Source organism: Cydia splendana, chromosome 2 (genome assembly GCF_910591565.1).
Source record: "Cydia splendana chromosome 2, ilCydSple1.2, whole genome shotgun sequence".
Taxonomy (NCBI): Eukaryota; Metazoa; Arthropoda; class Insecta; order Lepidoptera; family Tortricidae; genus Cydia; species Cydia splendana.
Genome location: NC_085961.1, coordinates 11,796,187 through 11,818,293, shown reverse-complemented (window position 1 = coordinate 11,818,293; position 22,107 = coordinate 11,796,187). Strand labels below are relative to the sequence as shown.

The following is a 22,107-nucleotide window of genomic DNA, read 5'->3' as shown; positions in this document are numbered from 1 at the left end:
CAGCTTTCGCCGACGCCGAGCTCACGGAGATCTGCCTCCACTCTATCTGCCCAACGGTATTTAGGACGACCAACAGGACGGCGCCCACTTGGTCGACCCAAGTAGGCCCTTTTGGCTGCCCGATCTTCTACTTCAACTTTTTTGCTTTTCTTTAATAGCTTACTAAAATGAGACAAGAATGTATCTATAATAAATAAATAAAATAATATGTAGAACAATTAGATTTTCGCACGTATTATTGGCACGTTGTTTGCTTCGCTTGGTACTACTGATGCTGACTGTACCTATACAAATTGTTTACACTAGTAAACAATAAAAAGTCTTTACTGAATGCCCTCGGGAAGAGAAACTACTGGTACTAACCTTAGTTTCTCTTCCCGTAGGTATTCAGTACCTAAAGACTTCATAAACCAAGTCGGTCATAAATCTTGTGTTTATTTGAGTACGGAACACTAACTGCTCGAGTCGCTACTTACTCTTGACTAAACATTATGTTTAATCGTTTTTATGTTACATAACAAGTGTTTTTAAGAATATATCATGTATCAGGTTAGTATGTTCATAGTCACACTCGTAGACAGTTGGTCAACAATGAATACATATCTTCTGGTAGGCCTGATGGCCACTGTGGCCTACTGTTTTTATCTTCATTTTACAAGAACTTTTAACTATTGGCGCAGCCGAAATGTTCCCGGTCCCTCGCCTGTTCCAATATTTGGGAATTTGATGGAGTCTACATTGCGTCGCGAAAATATCGCAATTGTTTTTAAAAAGATTTACGAAGCCTATCCTAATGAAAAAGTAGTCGGAGTGTATAGAATGACAACGCCCGATTTACTAATTAGAGACCCGGATATTGTAAAGCAAGTGATGATCAAGGATTTTGATATTTTTCCTGATCGTGGAATAGAATTTGACACAGATGGACTGGGTGCTAATCTATTTCATGCCAACGAGAAGACCTGGAGAATTTTAAGGAATAAATTGACACCAATTTTTACTTCAGGAAAATTGAAGAATATGCTTCACTTGATTATCGATAGAAGTGAACATTTTATAAAGTACATAGAAAATGTAATTCAAACACAAACTGAACAAGAAGTTTTCCAACTTGCGCAAAAGTTTACGATTACAGCCATATCGGCTTGCGCCTTCGGCCTGGATATAGACATAACGAAACAAGACAATGTGATGGAGATGTTGATGAAACTCGATAAGAGAATATTTACTATTAATTACGCAACAGAATTAGATATGATGTATCCTGGAATAGTGGGCAAGCTAGGATGGTCTTTGTTCCCAGCCGATGTAAAAGACTTTTTCCATGGTCTAGTCAAACAAGTAGTTTCTATGAGAAACGGAGAACTAACGAATAGACAGGATTTTATGGATTTAATTCTGGAATTAAAACAAGCAAAGCGAGTTGAAGAGGTCCAGAGTCCGGAAAAAGAAGAAAATATATCTATTGAAATAACAGAAGGATTGATTGCTGCTCAGGCTTTTGTATTCTATGCGGCAGGCTACGAAACTAGTGCAACTACTTTGGGGTTTATGTTTATGCAACTTGCATTAAATCCAGAGGTGCAGGAAAAAGTAGCTGTTGAAATTAAAGAAGTGCTGAAGCGGCATAATGATAAAATAACTTATGAGGCGCTGCAAGAAATGACTTACTTAGAAAGAGTTTTGAATGAGACTCTTCGTCTGTTCCCTGTAGTGGACCCCCTTTTCAGAAAAGTGGGTGCGGATTACAAGATTCCTGGAACCGACGTGGAATTGAAGAAGGGTCAAACTGTTCTTGTTTCTGCCAGTGGAATACATCATGATGAAAAATATTGGCCTGATCCATCAAAATTTGATCCTGATAGGTTCACTCCCGAAAAGTCAGCTAGTAGACATCCCGCCGTGTATTTGCCTTTCGGGATCGGCCGCAGACAATGCATAGGAATGCGGTTTGCGAAGGTGCAGAGCCGCGTGTGCGCGGTGCGACTGCTGCAGCGCTTCCGGCTGGAGCCAACGGAGCACACTCCCAGAGAACTTCGGTATAACCCTGACCGCATAGTGCTGACCATAATCGGAGGGTGCAAATTGAATATATTGCCTAGAGAGTAGAGCTACGAATTTCATTACAAATACCTACGTAAAAATGCCTTTCCGTTCTAGATGCTAATTTAAACTTAGGTACATTCCGATTACCTGTGTATGTCCTGTTTTTAAATATAAATATATGTCTTCAATGTTGGTTGGGAATAAACTGACGTGCCACGTGCCACGCGTTGATTTGTAATGTTTTTTTTTGCTTTTATTTACATATATGAATATGTATATCTACATGCTCTTCCCTTAAGTTCTTAGCTAATAGCGGTCAACAAAATGCACCTACGCTACAAATTTTATCGAAATATACCAACTTCATTGTTTCCGAGTATAACATAATAGTTGTATCATACCGGACATACAGACGTACATGACGAAACTATAAGGGTTCTGTTTTTGCCATTTTGGCTACGGAACCCTAAAAACAGGCCAAATAGTTAGCTTCCGCTAGCCGGACAAATATATTTGACGCGTCGCCACTGCAAATTATGTAAAGGTATTAGGTATTTATAATATACAAGTATTATCGATGCACAGTAACGCTGCATGGGCTATCAGTTTAGTTCGTTCGCAGTCTTGCCAAATTACCCAACCTCACGACGGATAATGAATATTTGATACAACCGCTGTATCGGGGGCTTGTCGCTGTCTACCAGGTTTTGGATGAGGCATTAAACTATTTTGTAAACTCAAAATAAGGTGTTGACTAGATCTATGTTACATAACCTACTGTCCCTAGCAAAATAATGGTCTGTTCTCAATAACTGCAATAATGGAATTGAAAATGTAGCAGTAAGTTATTAGTACTAATACAAGTAGCTACTGGTATATGGTATATGTATATGTGACCTTATTTACGCGTTACGCGTGTTGCTGTGACTGCCTTCAGCTCCTAGGACTGCTAGAACAAGCAGTGATCGGTGTTACTGCATGAGCCAAGCAGGTAACGTAGTTTAGCAGTCGTTTAATTGACCTACTTAAATGCGTGAATGTTACTGCAACCGGTAGAGTGCATCATTAGCCTAATGACGCCTCTCGGAGTGACACACATCATTAACCTGGCCCAGTGCGTAAGCGTGACGGCTGCTCCCGTTTGGTTTATCTCGGTTGGAACCACATAATACCTACAATTGGCAGCAAAAATGTCTACGCGGATGATCAGGCTACCAACCTCAAGACTCTTGCCGCACAAATTCTTGTTATTAATTCCGGGCTCCTTTAGGATGATATTAGGAAAATGCTAAGATGATGATGTATAAATTATCACGTGTATATTTCTATGGCTAGCAGCATAGCAGGTAACTATGAACTTTTCAGTAAAAATCTTATAACACTTTAAGGAGCATGAGAGTCAAGCAAACAAATAGCGAAAAAAACAAATAGAGTTATTTGCCAGTTTAATACGCTTACCTACTTTATTTAAAATTGTTGAATTAGGACGACTGTACTAAGTGTAGGTACTAAACATTAAAAAAAACAAAAAACGTTGAAAAGTCTATTAAACTGAATGAATGTATAAATGCTCATTATTATTACGAGCATTTCCCGATGTTTTATTGCCACATCCTTTACACTGTACATACATGGCTTAAAAATGAATGTTTGCTTTACGTAAGTAATTATTTTGGACATGTGCCAAATAATATCGCAATCCGCGGCCCGGTATTTGGCAGTGCTACATTATTACGATCTTCGGGTGAAATGGAAAACGATTCGCCCTAATTGGTTTCAACTTGGGGTTAACTTCGAATACCTACGAAGTTATAATCCTTTAGAAAATGAAACAATGTCTGAGATAGAGCTTGAGTAAATATAATTTATTTAAATATCGTTTTGGGTACTTTGGACGCTAACTTATTTGTTTTCTAGGTTTTATGTCTATGAGCGTTTGTTTTTATTTTGTAGGTTTTAATCTGCATTTATAAACTTTAAATACTATTTTTGATTGTTCTTTTTCCAGATTCGTAAGCGTTACCGATATATATATAGGTACATAACAAATGTCCGTTCCGAATAATCGAGTTTTTGTCGGGAACAGTATTTATTATTATAAGTAAGATAAAAATGGCGAAAGACCTGTCTTTCTGTCTCCCCTGGGAGGCCTTTGCTCAGCAGTGGCACACAATATAGGCTATTAAAAAAAAAGATAAAGATTGCCAACGATTTTAAATAAGACAAACGACATATAAAACATGTTACGTTTTACGACGATATATTAATAGTTATTTGTTTTACAAGGGGGCAAAGTTGTTGTTTAACCGCTCGTGCTAATATTGATACCCGAGCAAGCGAAAGATTCCAAAATTGAACCACGAGCGTAGCGAGTGGTTCGAAAAATGGAATCTTGAGCGTTGCGAGGGTTTCAAAGCACGAGGGTTAAACAAAATTTGCCCCCGAGTGAAACACAATATTTTTCACCACACCAACCCGAAGCAAATATTAAATGTAAAATATCAAACAAAATCAAACCAAATCAAATTCAAATGAATGTTATTAAATATTTATCATCCAAAATCATCATTTAAAAGTCAATTCTACCAGCAAACCTAAGAAAACAACTCAAAATTTGCATTTGATTACTTTGCCTCACATGTGAATTACTGATAGCTAAGTGCAACTTTGCTATCAGTTTTTGAAGTGCAATGTAAGCCTTTCCGAGCTGGTGTGGTGATAACATATTTAAACACTACTAATACAGATAGGTACCTAGTTACAAAAGTGTTAAGGTCTTTGCCATAGTCATGACTCGTACTTGTTGCAAAATTACCCTCGTTAGCTGAATTACGTCAGCGACCCTCTGAGCCTAAGCCAGCTGACTCGGCCGTCAGACCCTCCGTAACTCTCCGAGTCTCCCTATCACAATATTGTCTTCTATACCTTTACCGGAAGCAAAGGCAGCGTGAAGCATGAAGGGCTTTGCGGGTTATTCCAGTTGCAACTGCGAAACGGATTTTTTACAGCATCGTTCGGCATTAGTGAGATATAAATAGGTAGGTACATTTTTTTATGTTGAATGTTTGTATTCATTTACAAATAATACCTTAAAAAGTGTATGAATTCATTCATTATGATTAACTGTGAGTGATAATGTTCATATTTGTTACTAAATGTTTTAGGGTGCTATGAAAGCTTGAATTGGACTCATCAGTAAACAAAACATACATTTTATTTATTCTCAGCACAAACGGATGTGTGCCGTACGAGATTTACTACTACTAAGCTGTCATGCAAAGAAGTTAATGGGTCATATAGTGATTTAGGTGCTATTTGTCTTTCCTGTACCTTCCTAATAGTGAGTGAGAAGTAAACATTAAGCACCATCTATTTTTCCAGGTCAAAGCTCTTCGGTATTGTAATATTGTGTCGGCATATTTATAGATAAATTATTTTCTAAAACACAGCCCACACAGTCTTTATGACCCCAATAAACAAGTTTGTATCCCAAACATTTTATAGGGATAATTATAGCATGAGCATTTCTCATGAGCATGAGGGTAGATAAGGATTCACTGCCGTATGTAAATATATACGGCAGAGAATCCTTACATACGAGTACATGAATAATTAGACAATTTTAGTGATGATATTTTAAAGCTCAGTGCAGCACGTGAATTTACTTAGGTCCCTATTAAGTTCTCTAACAACCAGTGACGATTACCCAATTTACACAATAGCAACAATTATATTGACGGCTATAGGTAATGTAGTGTGTATTTAACGAGTTTAATACACCATGGTGTGTAAAGTAAAACAGAAAATTGCATTAACGACGTTCCGGCCAAAACAACCTAAATAGCGGAAGGTGCTGGGCCTAAAAAACGGCGTTGCATGAGCAAGAGATTTCCTTTGGCAGGATTGGTCCTTAGGACCCAAGGATGGATTTAAGAAGTGGTGGAGCCACCAAGATTTTTGTGTATGTAAATTTGGGGGGGGGGGGGGGGGGGTCTCAACTTGATCTTGATATCTATATCATTTAAGCTACTAGGCCAAGTTTGGTATCGTTTTCGTATAAAAGAATAGTTTTTATTAGAAAAAAAAACTCTTAAAAGTGAAAAGGAGGGTGTAAGATTGTATGGGGAATCAATAATGACTGAACCGATTTAGATGAAATCTATGTCTACATCTTTGATTTAGTTGAAAATGGTACTAAACTTGACATAGAACCTAAACTTAAACAATTATTAGCCTCAGACGTCGCCGACGCTTAAAACGCCCCAACCCCCCACCTGCATCAAAAATCTGGGTGGCTCCACTTCTTAAATACATTTTAGGAACACAAAGATTAATTCTGCCAAAGGAAATCTCTTATTCAGTGGACGCCGTAGTTGACCTTTTTATGGCCTGAGCACACTCGACTAAAACTTTCTGAATTTTGGAAAGGGACATAAAATTATATTTCGCTATTGTCTTAACGAGAATAGCCCTTTCAATTGAGGGTCACGAGTGGCAATAACCGGGCTAACTTTACTAGAGGAACCAACAATAAGTAAGGCTATATTCCCCGGGGAATGACGTCACAAATCCGGCGGGACAGGCATAATCGTAAAGCTTGAGCTCGCCTACAAATTCCTTTCTTAGTTTTGTGAGCCTTATATTAGAGTGGATTATGCTGGCTGAATAATTACATTCTTGATGTTTGTAAAAAAGGACAAATATTATTTAATACACCATGCGCTTAAAATAAAGTTGTAGGCAAAACATCACTTTGTTATGCCGACAAACTTTTCGTCGACAACGATTCATCGAATACTATTTCATTGTAGTGCCTATTCTCGTTTTGCGTTATTTTGTTTCGTCAACCATTAATGGTCTGTCTGATTTGTCTCACTTTTAGAAACTAGAAACTAGAAAAATTCAAAAATCACAAAATATTGCCGTTTATTTGTTCGGCGGATAGTTAAAATAATAGGTACGCGTAAGTAATTGTAACTAAAAATAAATGTAAGTAACTGAAATCGAAATGATTACACATACATACTATTAATATACGAGTATTATGTCAGATACGAACTGCTACTAGAAAAGTAGGATAACCGACTTGCGGCTAGAAATGCAGGTTAGGTTTGGTTGAAACTTCGACCACACACAAATGAGCACAGAAATGTAAGTTAGTTTAGAATTACATCTCACTTTGAAAAATTAACTGATTTTATGCAAAGTATGTGTACCTAAGTATGAAATTATAAATTATGAAACATATTTCCGAGAAATAACTCATTTACCAACTAAAAAGACTTGATTTGAAATTACTTGTATGGAATGTTTGACGAAATGAATTGTCGATGAAATGAAAAAAAAAAGAAAAAATTGTTTATTTGGATTGCAACATTTCACAATTCACAATTAGTTATGCTTGAAATCTCCTAGTAAGTATTGTAAAATACTTGTGACAGAAGACCCCGCTACTGGCTATTTAAGGTTTTATAAAAGGTCGATGTTATGAAATAGTTTAAAACGTTGTTTATGAAGCGATATTCGCGTAATTATTTGTCGGTGATTCAAGAGTAGGTAAACCAGTCAAAGTTATGATCGTACTAATGACTAATCTGTTTAGGTATTTAAGTCCACTTTTAACTTATTAATGGCAATAGAGATTACAAATACAGGATGTAATCTCTTTGGTCGGCAAACAAGGTCTTTATGTGGAGACAATCGGGCAAGTCAATTTCACGCCGTACCGGCCATAAAGAGCCGGATACACCTGCCCGGATCAAACGACGAACCTTGAACAACCTCGATCGCCACAAATTGACTGCCACAAAATATTGTATTGAAATTGCAAATACGGGTAAGATAAAGGTTTACCTACTTTACCCTGTTTGGATAGGACGAATTTTTCGATAATAAGATTTTGATGTCCTATTGATTGGGGGTAATTAAAAAACCTTTTTCTGAGACGGAAATGTAATTAGGTATTATAATTAAATTTCCTTAATTGGAATAGTACATTATTGTCGAGGCTCGGAAGTAGCTACTTGCAGGCTGAGGATTCGTTTTAAACGGACGACCTTGGGAGTCCGTTTAATTGAATCCGAAGCCAGCAAGTAGCCTTCCAGCCGAGTCATATATAGTGCTTTTCTCAAAAATGGTGCAAGAAATATAAATATCATAGAAATATTTTACAAAAGCAACGTTCTTACGTATATATTTTCACAGAAAAAAGTAGAAACAATTGAAAAAATTAGCTTTGCCGCCTTTTTATTTTTTTATTAAAAAAATAGAAGGGTATTTTTCTGCCGAAAATACGTCAACCTATTTGAGACAGCTAAATAGTCGCGGTACTAATCATCTGTTTGGCTGTTTAATGGGCCTGTGCCTTCATTTGATATGGCCATTTCAACTTTTAAAAAGTTTGGAACTCGACAAATAATGGAATTTGTATGCAACATTGCAGTCCCAAAATCGAGACTGCAATGTTTTTAACTTTTTAATTTTTGACTGACCATAAACTACGCGCTTCGCGACCTATTTTTTAAACGGCAAAGTCGACTTTGCCGTCCATTTTTGAGAAAAAACATTTTATTAGAGAAAATTTAATAATCTTTTCCGAAAAATGTTCCAATACAAAGGAAAATATACAAATCAATGTTTAACTCTACGTAGGCATACCTAAGCACCAGCGTTTGGCAGTGGAACATTTAAGAAGAGTCACGGGGAGAGAGGAGTTGACTATTTGAAAAAAAAATAGACATATTTATCGTTAACTCCAGTGTATAGTCCAGTGATAAACCCACAAATAAATGCCCTCACCAGGATTCGAACCTGGGACTTCCTGATATGTAGGCAGATTTAAAGACATAACATTTTTATTTACTTTTCCTTTCAAGTGGAACTCATACCAAATACAAGAAAGTCCATTTGTCATCCATTGTGGGCTACATCGTCGAAGTAATAACAAATTGCAGTCCACTGTGTCAGGGCAATAAGGCAAGAACTGGAGTTAAAGTTTTAATGAGCCACGAGTCCTGAGAGGAGGGTTGACGCGTTGAACTTTAAACTTCTTTACCTCGACAAAGTCATGTGCGGCTCGCAATCTCGGCTAATTTAAGGAGGTGTATTTCAAACATTTTAGGTTACCTTTTCAAAAGTTATTGTGGAGAAGAAGCTAAAGGATTCTTAGTAAACCCTTCAATAGATAGACATTTCTGTAATAACATTTGATTCCTATAATCTCTATTCGTTCGTCTGCTTTTTTGTTTGTCATGAGTCCATCTACTATGCAGTTGGGTTGTTGCTGTACAGTGTACACAAGGATTAATGATACGAAACGGTTCGAGAAAAGGTAGGTTTTGCCCGGCGTAGTACTTAACAGATTACTGTTACTATTTACGATGAATTAGTTTGTTTTTATAAATTCGAGAGCCTAACGAACGAAAGAAACGGAACGAAAGAAAGTATTTAGTTAAATTTTAATTAATGAAGTAACTCACTCTAGGGTTCTTGATTTTTTATTAAGAAAAAAACTATGTCTTATATTAAATGACATTCATTCATTATGAAAATGTATATTTAATGTACATCAAATACAGTGTCTTTTCACTTTACATCTCCGAACCAGCCTCTATATAGGTTCTAAGCGATATACTTTCTCGTAACTTTAGCATGCTTTATATTCTTTTATGTATACTATTTTTTACCTTGATTCAAAATATTGCTCTGCAGTAGCCTAGCCTGTCCCTCCTGTATCCGATCGGACATTGGTACGGTATGGCCATAATAAACCTCGAATTTGCGGGATCAATGCAGTTTCCTTTTCCATCACTCACCGAGTGTTCGGGACACACGGACCTCTTATCGACTTGAAAGTTTTCCGTCACATTTTCTAAACGTCCATGATATTTCGGTTCAACTTCTTCTACTTCTTTCTTTGGGTCAACTATTTCATCAACCTTAATTTCTTCTTCATTTTTCCCAATTGCACTGTTATGTGTTATGTCGTTAACTTTGGAAAACAACTTGCCATACAATGATATAATCTGGCTCACAAACTTTGTGACGACATCTGGATTGTCTTCGAGTCCGGATTCAGGTTGTTTGTTGAACAGTATTTTTATCTTGTTCACCATCACATTTGCGAAAATTTCGTTCCACATCAAGGCTTTTTCCGTCGAATTGTTTTGTTGTAAACTCAGCAATTTTCTTAAAAGTAACTTTTGTTCGCCATTATGTTGCTCCCTCTTCTCGATTGCGAAGTTTTCTGTTACTTTCAGAGTTATTATTAGGATTAAAATAGCAACGCGCATTTTTTTGTTATATTATTACAATGGCTGTATCTACACAACTGCCGCAAACTATAGATTCCATGTGCTAGATAATTCTGATAAAGTAACATGTACAGTCAGGAAAAAATATAAATTGAAAATTTTTTGGTACTTACCTAACCAAATTGCAATTTTTAGCATAAGTATGTATTGTTTAGCTGACTGGTTATTAGGCTGGAATTCAATAACTTGGCACTTATGTTAATTACGCCAAAACTTAGTGATTGTGATTATTTAATACCTCATTCATCTCTAGCGGATACTTACCTACGTAAATACAAAACTGCATGAGCAAATCTATTTTTTTTTCCGGAGCAATTATTGCATTTTGGATGCAATCTATGTTAATACCTAATTACAGCAATCGTATATGTTATGTAGCATACTTATTACTGTTAGGATTTCCTTATATTATAATGTTGCAGGCACATCAAATGTTATAGAATTGAAAACTTGATAAGTAAACAACTGCAATTAAGCATTGAATCGTTAATATCATCGATGGTTAAATTAAGCAGTGTTAAAAATTCGGACATTATCGTACTAGTTTGAAAATAAGGTTTACCAATGGTCATTTAACTGTGCCGACGATGGTCCCTTACGAAGTATTATACAAAAATATTTATTAACACAAACTATTGATCCTGAACGAAGTATTTTATTCGCGTTCAACAAATTAAAAACTATTTACTTTTTACAGGTGTAAAAATATAAAATAAGAAAAATATGCTTGCGGTTGTATTTTTCACCATCACTGTACTTATGTGTTGACACCACAGACTGATAACGATAAGGAAAGTAAACATTAAATGACGTAGCCTATGTTAACAAAGATGTTGGTGCTGCTCCAAACATGTTAGTGTATCGAATCACAATACAGGTAAAATAGAATCAAGGTTAGTCGATAAAATAGATAAGATATTTTGCACGCCTGAATGCAGCTTTTAATTCCGATGGATGGATGGATGGATGAATGGATGGATGTATGGATGGAAGCATGAATGGATGGATACATTATGGTTACCTATCAGTTGACCCATAATTCAGACAAACCATTGACAGAAATAACAAATGTGATCTACAATATACGAAAACCCATTGTGCAGATCCGATTCAGAACTATGTTTTTCCTTTTGAAGACCAAAAGCATATGTGTGCTTATATTATTTGCAGAAATCCCTAGTAAAATGCTGGGGACTTAAAATGTACGTTCATGCATAATTGAATGTATAGCCTGTATGGTGTCCCACTGTTGGGCAAAGGCCTGCCCCTTCGATCTCCATCCGTGTTGATCTTGAGCAGTCTCCAGCCAGCCGTTGAGATATGCGTCCAGGTCATCCCGCCATCTCCGCCTGGGCCTGCCAGATCCTCACCCATCTTGTGGTACCCACACCGTGGCTATTTTTGCCCACCTCTGTGGGTGCATGCGGCCGGCATGGCCGGCCCAGTCCCATTTCAGCTTGGCGGTCTTATAGTTTTTTTTTTAAATACTTACACAAAATAAATCAAGAAGCCGACATTAGTTATATGTGTGTCTTCTAAAACAGAGAGATGAGGAAAATTAATTAATTTAGCTTATATCTTTGCAAGTTCGGTAAATAGCAATATAACGCAGCAGCACCTGAAGAAACGCAACAGCACGGAAGTATGGGCCCGATTCGGATTTTGAAATAGACATCTATTAGACATCTTTTAGACATCATCAAGATACGATAACGATATGTTTAAGATCTAACCTGTCAAATATGACATTTGCGCGATTCTGGAGATACTGTTGAACGATTTCCACAGGATATGACTTAGAGATCCAATTCACATCTAATAGATATCTTACTCTATCTAACGTAAAAGTGACATTGGTTGCCCGAATTGCGCTGCAAAAGAGAACTAGTTGATATCTAAACTATAACGTATCTGGAATGGATCTAGTACGTGTCGTCTCTTGTGAATATTTTGAAGTTCGAATACGGCAGTATGTCTTAACAAAACTATTTACCTTCAATAATAATCCTATTCACAATTTCCTATAAACATTCAGTTGTGATTCCTATTTATATCCTCAGTATCAATATCAGTTCATCAATTACTGTAGGTATTGAAAATGTACGCGAATCCAATTTCACGGGCCGGCCCTTCGTATTCCTTTGATTCGAGCAAATATCTCTCTGAATCACTGTGGTCCCTTCTATAAAAACGATAGAGGGATTTTCGGCAACCGGTTTGGTTACCTGTTATATTTTACCACAGCATTTGTTGAACAATAAACGTAAAGGTTTGTAGAAAATCTCTTTAGAATTATTTTGAGCTTGGCAATGAATTGGATAGATAATTAGCTGCATTTAACTTGTAGAATAATACGAGTATGTTTTTCTCAAACATGCAATGAGATATTGGTACTGAACTTATTATGTTCTTTATATTAGCAAATATTAGGCTAGGACATATCACGTCACGTCACGTTTCGTCAGTAAAAATAGTTTTATTTGGCAAGGGAAGTCAGTACTGTAAATCAGCATTTAGTGATCTTTTATAGTCATAGCCCGTCCGTAGTTAGTCTCTTGACATATAAAGCCTTTCTTGCTTGGTTTATGTTACTTAGGTTGCCCATGCTATGATGTACCTATTTATGACAGAAAAAATATCTCGTCAAAATGTTGCAACTCACATTATATGGAAATTATAATTACAACATTAAGTGTCAGAGAATTTAATGAACAATATATTAGGTAATTTTTATTTGCAGGTTTGCTGTTACTTCAACTATTTATCTAATTAGAATGAAAACGGCCAAAAGGTTTTTTTCTCTTACTTACACAAGGCAAATGCATGACTAATTGTATGCCTTCTTCCAGTTGGGACTCTACTTTCAGATTACGATTCGGAATATTACATAAAATATGATAAAAACAAACCTTCCCCGTCTTTTGTTGAGCCGAATAATTGGGTACCTGTTTCCTTTTCTTTGTGAGGATTTAATATTAAAATACGTTCTCTCCTTATACTTAACGCTGATAAAAAATTACACTAATGAGCACCCGACTAACGAGTGCTCAGGTCGAAAGTCGTAATTAATACCGGCCAAATAATTTAGGAAGGCAATAATTAAGAAACTTAGAGCTCGTTTAGCTGGCTTGTTCGGAGATTAAATTTACGGAGGCATAAATTTTCACTGTAAAAAACAACTGGTAAAATGTGCTGGTTAATTTGCGTGACTGCACGGGTAAAAAAAGTATTTTGAACAAACAAACATTTCTATGGTTTGAGGGAATGTTTCATACAGGATTTTTTTGGATATTATCTATAGTATGATAACCTAGTCGCAATAAAATAACTGCCACTTTTAGCGAAAGTTAAGAGCTGTCATTAAAACAAAAAACATAACACGGCACTTTGTCTAAATATAAACAAAATATTTCAAGAGAACCGGCGCCGCCCATCGAACGGCTTGTTTGTCGAGTGATAACATTGAAAATGCAACATCCGATTGAATCTTCTTTTTCACTCCACTGAAGCGGCAGGGTTGCCAATGATTTCCTTTACATTAATATATTTAAAATATAATATTGTCTTTTATTGACAATAACGAAACAAAAATATAAACAAGGTAAAGGAAAACTCAAAACTTACAAAACAATTGCTAGTTAGACTGCCCAGAAGGCCGCCCTCTGGTCACCGCGATAATTATTCATGAAATAAAATGATGGAAACTATTGGAACATTGCCTTACTTCTGGCTACTTACTATGGAACAGTGAATTCTACCTTCAAGTTAATGGCATGGCAATGAGGTATCCAGTGTCTCCTGTAGTCGCTGACATCTTTATGGAGGACTTCGAGGAGAGAGCACTTTCCAATGAGAGTGCTCTCTCTTGTGCAGCCGTTGATATTTATACGTAGATGACACTTTTGTTATACTTTCTAAAAGTAGTGTCTTAACTTTCTTAGATCACTTAAATTTAGTTAGAAAAAAAAACACTTGTTCTCTTCCCTGATCACACCTTAGGGTGCACCAGTGCGCCGTGTATAGTAAATCTACTCATACTTATAGGTACCTAAATGGCAAATCACACCACCATCCCACTCAACTAGCTACTGTAGGTAAATCTTTATTTCATGGGGCCCAGAGAATATGTGATGACCTGCATATAGCCGCGGAACTGCAGCATGCCAGGCGAGCGAGCTCAAGATACCGTGAGTCAAGCAGAAGGCCCATGTGAAGATCCCTACAGTTGAGCGCAGGCCCGCCATTCTGCCTTTTGTCAGAGGAGTCACTGACAGGATCAGCCACATCTTGAAACGTGCTTCTATTAAAACCGATTCCAACCGATGAAGAAAATGTCACAAGTTCTGAGCCTGTAAAATGTAATACCCCTCTTTAGGAAAACGTCACTGAAAGTAACGCTAAACTCTAGTGTGATGTTTCCAATGTCAGATAAGACGGCTCTATTCTTTTACATCAAAAGCCTTTTCAGGGCTTGTTTTCCTGTGCGTATGTCATGTTATTTCAGTAAACGTTCCGATGTTCCGATGATGCTGTCCAGTTTTTAAATAACACTTTGTATAACGCTTTCCACCGCTGGATTCCAAAGAAAATACGGAAGCACTCGTTTAGTCGTACCTACCCAATCTTCTATACGAGAGCAATCATCCGTGACATAGAGCTAAAAGCACATCTCCATCGACAATGGAAAAGGTCGGGAAATAAATTGTTTTATGACCGCTATAGTCAGCTTCGTACAAAAATAAAAACTGACATAACTGAGGCACAAAATAATTATATGAAAAACGTGTCTGAGAGGTTATCTCGTAACCCGGCTCAATTTTGGTCCCATGTAAATTCCTTACGTTGCAAGGGAGGTGTGGAACCGAGAGTGACGCGCGGGGATGTAGAGCACACAGGCGCTGATGCCGCCCGTGCGTTCGCGTCTCACTTCGGCTCAGTTTTTCTATCCGATGAACCTGTCCTAGACCCACAGGTAGCCAGCGCGGCCTTGCCGGTTGACGCGAGGTGTATTGATATCAGGGGTTTTACACAGAATGACGTAAGGAACGCAGTAAAAAAACTAAAACCTAGGTCGGCGCCTGGACCGGATGCGATACCGGCTTTTGTGCTCAAGGGTTGTATTGATAGTCTTGTGGGTCCGATAGAGTTCATTTTCAACCTCATTCTTCATTCTGGGGTATACCCAACTGACTGGAAGAGATCGAGGGTAACGCCGATTCCGAAGAAGGGATCTAAACTTAAAGTCGAGAACTATCGTCCCGTTGCAATTCTGAACGCCCTGGCAAAAGTTTTTGAATCGGCGACACATTGCAAACTGCTCCCTCAATGTCAGCCTCACATAACCAGTACACAGCATGCATTTCTCCCCAGAAGATCGGTGGCCACAAACCTGCTCACGTTGACCCATATTTTATCACGCGAGTTGGATAAGAAAGCTCAGGTGGACGTCGTCTATCTGGATTTTCAAAAAGCTTTCGATCGGGTAGATAATGACGTCCTTCTTTTAAAACTAGGTGCTATGGGGTTCACACCCAGACTTATAAATCTTTTTGCGAATTATCTATCCGATCGAAAACAGTACGTGAAGTATGGTCCTTACGTTTCAGAAAGCTACCCCACGCGCTCTGGTATCAGTCAGGGGTCCAACTTGGGACCATTTCTTTTTGTGCTGCTGATAAACGATCTGCCTGTCGAAGTGCATCACTGCACAGTGCTAATGTTCGCTGATGATGTGAAATTGATTAAACCGATCCAAAGCCAAAGGGATTGCGAGGAGCTGCAACGGGACATAGAGGCAGTTTATCGTTGGAGTGTTGAAAATGAACTCTATTTCAATGCAAGTAAATGCGAAATGATGTCTTTCACCCGGTCCCATACACCTCAAATATTTAGTTACAATATTGGCGGCGCCGGCATATCGCGCTCGGAACAGGTACGGGATTTAGGAGTTCTCTTTGACTCAAATATAACGTTTCGCGAACATGTCCAGGCCGTGGCTAAGACTGCGTACAGCAGACTGGGTTTCGTTCTGCGCAATTCAGCGCCCCTGACTGTGGAAGCCATGCGCGTGTTGTATGCGGCACTCGTGCGCAGCATTCTCGAAACGAATGCAGTGGTGTGGAGTCCGCATGAAAGCAAATATACAATTATGCTGGAGCAAGTCCAAAAGTCGTATCTTAGGGCATTATACAAAAAAACACACACCTATTATCCGTATATGTACCCTACTCTGTTTCTGCAGGGACACCTAGGGTACGACTCGCTCCAGTTACGGAGGATGCTCTCTTTGGCGAAATTCACGATCGGTGTTATTAGAAACAGAATAGATAGCGTAGCCCTTGTCGAGGCCTTCATGCGATTATTTGTGCCTAACCAGTACACTCGCGCGCGGCGCCACCCGCTGCTGGCGGAGGGCACCGCGCGCACGCGGGCGCACGCGCAGGCGCCGGTCGCGCGCGCGCACGCTCTGCTCAACTCCGTGCTCGAGGCACACCCAGAGTGTGATTTGTTTGTAAGTGCAATTGGACGACTGATGATTGAGTGTAAGAGAGTGATAGAGCGAGAGATGCCTGTAAGTAGTATTTTATAATATTGTTATGTAAATACTTGTGTACCCTAGGTATAAGTATTACTGTCTCCCAATTTGTGCCGCTGTGGCTTTAGCTGTTAAGGTACAATTGTCAACTTAAATAATAAACAATAAACAATAAACAATAAACGCGCTTACTCCATATTACTTACTAAGGTTATCTGAGTGGATCACCCTGATGATAAAATTAGCCAAATATATACAGGTACCAAAAATACACGAGTTACTAAGTATATAAAATCTAAATCCATAGTGATTCGAAGTTCGTGCTATAAGTATATTGTGTAGCAAATTGACAACCCTGGGACTGGGAGAACGCTAACAGTTTTACATTATGCACTAACTTGTTTTCTGATTTGATTGGATTTTCAAACTCGTTGCAGATAACAGGCAATATAAAAGAGAGAGTAAAAATTATCACACCCAGAGATGTTCGTACCTCTATAGGTAACACGTTAGGTACCTGTACCTATGTACAACTCTAGAGAGTTCACAGGCTCATTCCAGATCTAGCTCGTCACGGAGCGATAATATATCGGCAGATGAAATGTCAGAGAAATACCGACAGATATCTTAGAGGATCGCTAAGCACCACACACGCCAACGACACCAAAATATATATCACTCTCTATCTAGTACCTAATACATTGTGAGAGAGACGAAATATATTGCGATAAGATATCGTAAGGTACCAAAATATATATTACAGCTTCGTGTGTGGACTCTGTCAAATAAAACGTAGAAGATGCCGTATCTTACGGTATCTGCCGATATATTATCGCTCTGTCTGTGTGATGGGCTTCAGACATACGCCAAATCGTATACAAACCCATAGTATACAAGCTTTGCTTAGTTTGGGGCTAAGGTGATCTGTATAAGATGTCGATTTGTATAGTGCTTTTCTCTGATGATGATGACTACGACGCACGGTTTAGGAGATACAGCCCTAAAACATGAAAAAGAAAAAGAAATCCCAAGACGTTATGCCACAATTTGACGTTTAAAATAAAAAGAAGGTTGCTTTACAGGCTTAGGTGTATAAGGCTGTATAAAATTCCTTATTATCTTGACTCATCGCACCGGATACGTAGCTAGTATTTCCGGACCTAATATGAAGTGAATCATGTCAACATTTAATTGCAAGTTTGAGAAAGATATATTATTTAATATTTGAAATACCTATATTACTCTTAAATGAAAGTTTAGACATGACAATTGTCATAAAACAGTGTAGAACTGCGTTGCAGGTTGCAGGTCGCACTTGTCCAGGAATGCATTCGAAAGCCTAACGACACTGTTCCGCCGGCAGTACGGGTCGTCCGGTCCATTTCGCGGATCACTACGCTTCTCTCTTTGTGCGCAATGGAAAAGATTTTGTTAGTCTAAACAAATAGAGATGCCCCGAATAGTGAATTTGGCCGAATACCGAATACCGAATATTTGGCGACCGAATATTCGGCATGATATGCGAACATTTTGAGTCACAATTATTACGAAAACTGTTCGTCAACTAAGCACAACGTTTGCTAAGATATATTTTTATCTTGAACATAATTAATGAATGTAGTTAGAGTCAATCAAATCAGACCCATGATAAAAATAAAATATTTTGGAATCAACAAATGCTCAAAAACGTGCCTTCGTATTTAACCACTTTCCAAGAATACATTTTAAATATTAAATATACCTAGTTTTTGGTTATTTTTTGTGTTTTTTTACAAGCTTTTTTTTTATTTTTTATTTTTTTTTTTAACTTGCAATGTACAGTCGAGGTCAAAAATACCTTTACAGTTGAGTGTTACAAAAATACCTTTACATTTAAATACGTTTACACATTGCATGACAAAAACATGCTTACAACTCACATGACAGATTCTGCTTTTCAGTTAATGCTCCAAATTTCAGTTTATAATGGCTACAAATATAATGACCACCAAAAAATACTTTGGTACCCTAAATAAAAAAATCATGCTTACCAAAAAAAATTACTGAACACCAAAAAAATAAGGCCTAAAAATACAAAAGTACCACCACTTTAATTACGACTGCACTTCAAATTGTATTCAAATACCAAATATATTGAATGATCACCAAAAATCATTAATGATCACCAAATCTTGAAGACCAAATTAATGCGATATTTTCACCTAAATAAACCACTATGATTACCAAAAAATGTATACATATTACCAAATAAAGTAAACTGATGCCAAAATTACTAGCCCCTCCCGCTCAACCCCCCGTAGCCCGCACCGCATACCTACCTAACCTAAGCATTTCGTTATGCTACTAGAAAAGTAAGTTAAACTGCTATCAGTTAAGTGGGTTAGGTTAGGTTAGCACTGCGACCCTTACAGAAACGAAATGGTACTAGAAAAGTAGGTTAGGTTAAGTTTCAACTGCTACCCATACAGATACGAAACGCTACTAGAAAAGTGGGTTAGGTTAGGTTTGAACTGCGACCCTTACAGAAAAGAAATGCTACTAGAAAAGTGGGTTAGGTTAGGTTTGAACTGCGACCCATACAGAAACGAAATGCTACTAGAAAAGTGGGTTAGGTTAGGTTTGAACTGCGACCCTTGCAGAAAAGAAATGCTACTAGAAAAGTGGGTTAGGTTAGGTTTGAACTGCGGCCCTTACAGAAACAAAATGCTACTAGAAAAGTGGGTTAGGTTAGGTTAGAACTGCGACTGTTACAGAAATAAAATGCTACTAGAACAAGGTGACGAAGTGGATTAATTAATTTAATAGGATAACGATATATTAAATGTTTGCACATTTTTAATTAAAATGTGGTTACAATTTTTGTGACCATTTACTATTTTTGCGTTTACAATGATTATTTTGGAGCCATTTGCTTTAATAAGATAGCAAGATTTAAAAATTTGATTATCATTTTACATTAAAATGGAGTTCTAATTTTGGTGGTCATTTACTATTTTTGGGTTTACAATGATTATTTTGGTGTCATTTTCTTTAATAGGATAGCAAGATGTAAAAATTTGGTTATCATTTCACATTAAAATGGGGTTTGAAATTTGGTAATCATTGACTATTTTTGGGTTAATAATGATTAGTTTGGTGTCATTTCCTTTAAAAGGATAGTAAAATGTAATAAAATTGGTAATCATTTCACATTAAAATGGTGTTATAATTTTGGTGATCATTCATGATTTTAGGGTGGTAAAATAGATTTTTTTGGTATTAAATTTTACTAAATCTGGTGATCAGTTAAATAGCAGCCGTTTATAATCTGTCTTCCATAAAAACATTTACAAAAAATGTGTAATAACAGATTTACATTGCATGTTACAGAATAAGATTTACTGCCAATGTGCCGTAAATACGTTTACATTTTCAGTGACATTAGAAACTTTACGGTCAAGCTTACTTTTCGATTACATACACATATTGTTACATAAATATCTTTACAGATTTGATTTTCTTAATTTGATAAGATAAAAGATAAGATAAAAGATAAAAAATAGTTTATTCAAGTAGGCATATTACAATGCGCTTATGAACGTCAAATAAACCTTTACCGGCTCCAACCGTAGACCTCTGCCCCGAGAAGATTTAAATCCCCCCTCAATTGGAGGAGGGTATCCCAATATGGGACCGGCAACAAACTCGGCGGGACACATCTTTTCAAAACATTATTAAAAAATAATAACAATCACCAATCAACCACCATTCAATCTTTTTGAATAATGACTATCACCGAAAACAGTACCATACTGTCAAATAATCTATCTCTTTCATCCGTCGTGTTTGGCCTAGTTATTATCCTCTCGATGAGTAGTTGATTAGCGTAGTGCAAAAGTACAGTCGGCAATAAAGTTGTGTATAAAAAACGACTGAAAAAAACATTTATGCTTACTGCACTGGAACGGGTCACATGAAGAAAATGTCAACCGATTGTTTTATGTTTTTTGCCTACCACCTTAAGTTAGTACTTACCTTGCATGTGTTGCCGTAAAATGTATAATTATGTATAGCGCTAATATAAATACACTCGGGGATAGTGAAGGACGACCGCCTTGTATGGAATTACCGATGCAAGATGACCCGCTTCCCTTGTCCTTAAGTAGGTACAATAGAATCACATGATCATAAGATCGCTGGTCAATATAAAATTGGTCTATTACATATGATGGTGCGAGGATGTTAAATTGCTGATGACTTTATTATCTTACACTCTTTATTTAGCTTCACTCCGTATGTTTATTGTTTACCGGTGACCGGTTGAGATAAAATTTAATAACGAAATCTAATTACCTTTTACACATGATAATGCAGTAACAGAGTGACTAAATAGGTAAACCTAGTTAGTTAGCTGGTTAATAGTATTAATGGTTATTCTAATCTAAATGTTTTTAATTAAAGTCTGTCTGTTACGTATACAACTGTTTGTAAGAAATCGCACTCGCACAGCTATAAATTAAGTAAGAATTAACTTACTTTACAATGGTGGAGGGTAGAATAAGTTTTCTGCCAACAAACTGCTATGCAGTTTGGCAGATAAGTAACAATAATTAATGTAACTTCTCTTTTATTAATAAATAAATTGAAAAAAAAAACTTGTACCAAAAAAATTTTTTTTCAATTACTTACAAATTTCAACACAATTTACAATTATGTATTAATAAGGATTTATGCGTGTATGGACTATAAGGAAATATGGTGATGTATACAAATGTCCACTTGAATAATTTCCTCCCTGTATAATTTTGACAAAGTATAAAAATGGCCACATGTATATTTTAGACGAAATATAAAGATGTTGCAACAATAGACTAAAAGAAAATATGACGATGTATACAAATGTCCACTTGAATATTTTCATCTCTGTATATTTTTGACAGAGTATAAAAATGTCCACATGTACGAGTATGTTAGATACAATATAAAAATATCGAAGTAAGTACAAAAATTACTACTCGAATGAAAAGAAATATAGCTGACGACCAGAGAACCGATTTTTGAATTTCGATCGCTCGATTTTTCACTGGAAAATCGGTGGGAAACGGCGTAATGCTGATTTTTAAAATACGAGCGATAGAAATTTGGAATCTAGTGCTATTGACCACTCGATTTCAAATCTATTAGTAGAATTTAAATGCCTAGTATTGGAGATATTATTGAACAAAATACACGAAA

General features: G+C 37.0%; 2 protein-coding genes and 1 long non-coding RNA gene across 3 annotated transcripts in view; 2 read left to right on the top strand and 1 right to left on the bottom strand.

Moving 5' to 3' along the window:
* LOC134804118 (uncharacterized) overlaps window positions 1-22,107 on the top strand; it is an 805,015-nt gene that overhangs the window by 272,977 nt on the left and 509,931 nt on the right. The gene's annotated exons all lie outside the window — the stretch shown is intronic.
* LOC134800260 (cytochrome P450 6B4-like) lies at window positions 626-2,109 on the top strand. Its single transcript, XM_063772772.1, has one exon. The coding sequence runs from the start codon at window positions 727-729 to the stop codon at window positions 2,107-2,109; it is 1,383 nt and encodes a 460-aa protein (XP_063628842.1). The 5' UTR covers window positions 626-726.
* Window positions 9,687-10,416, bottom strand: LOC134799234 (uncharacterized). Its single transcript, XM_063771618.1, has one exon. The coding sequence runs from the start codon at window positions 10,335-10,337 to the stop codon at window positions 9,738-9,740; it is 600 nt and encodes a 199-aa protein (XP_063627688.1). The 5' UTR covers window positions 10,338-10,416; the 3' UTR covers window positions 9,687-9,737.

Bases quoted from the DNA above. Each gene is read 5' to 3' on its own strand.
- LOC134800260 (XM_063772772.1), top strand. From the start codon at position 727: ATGGAGTCTACATTGCGTCGCGAAAATATCGCAATTGTTTTTAAAAAG.
- LOC134799234 (XM_063771618.1), bottom strand. From the start codon at position 10,337: ATGCGCGTTGCTATTTTAATCCTAATAATAACTCTGAAAGTAACAGAA.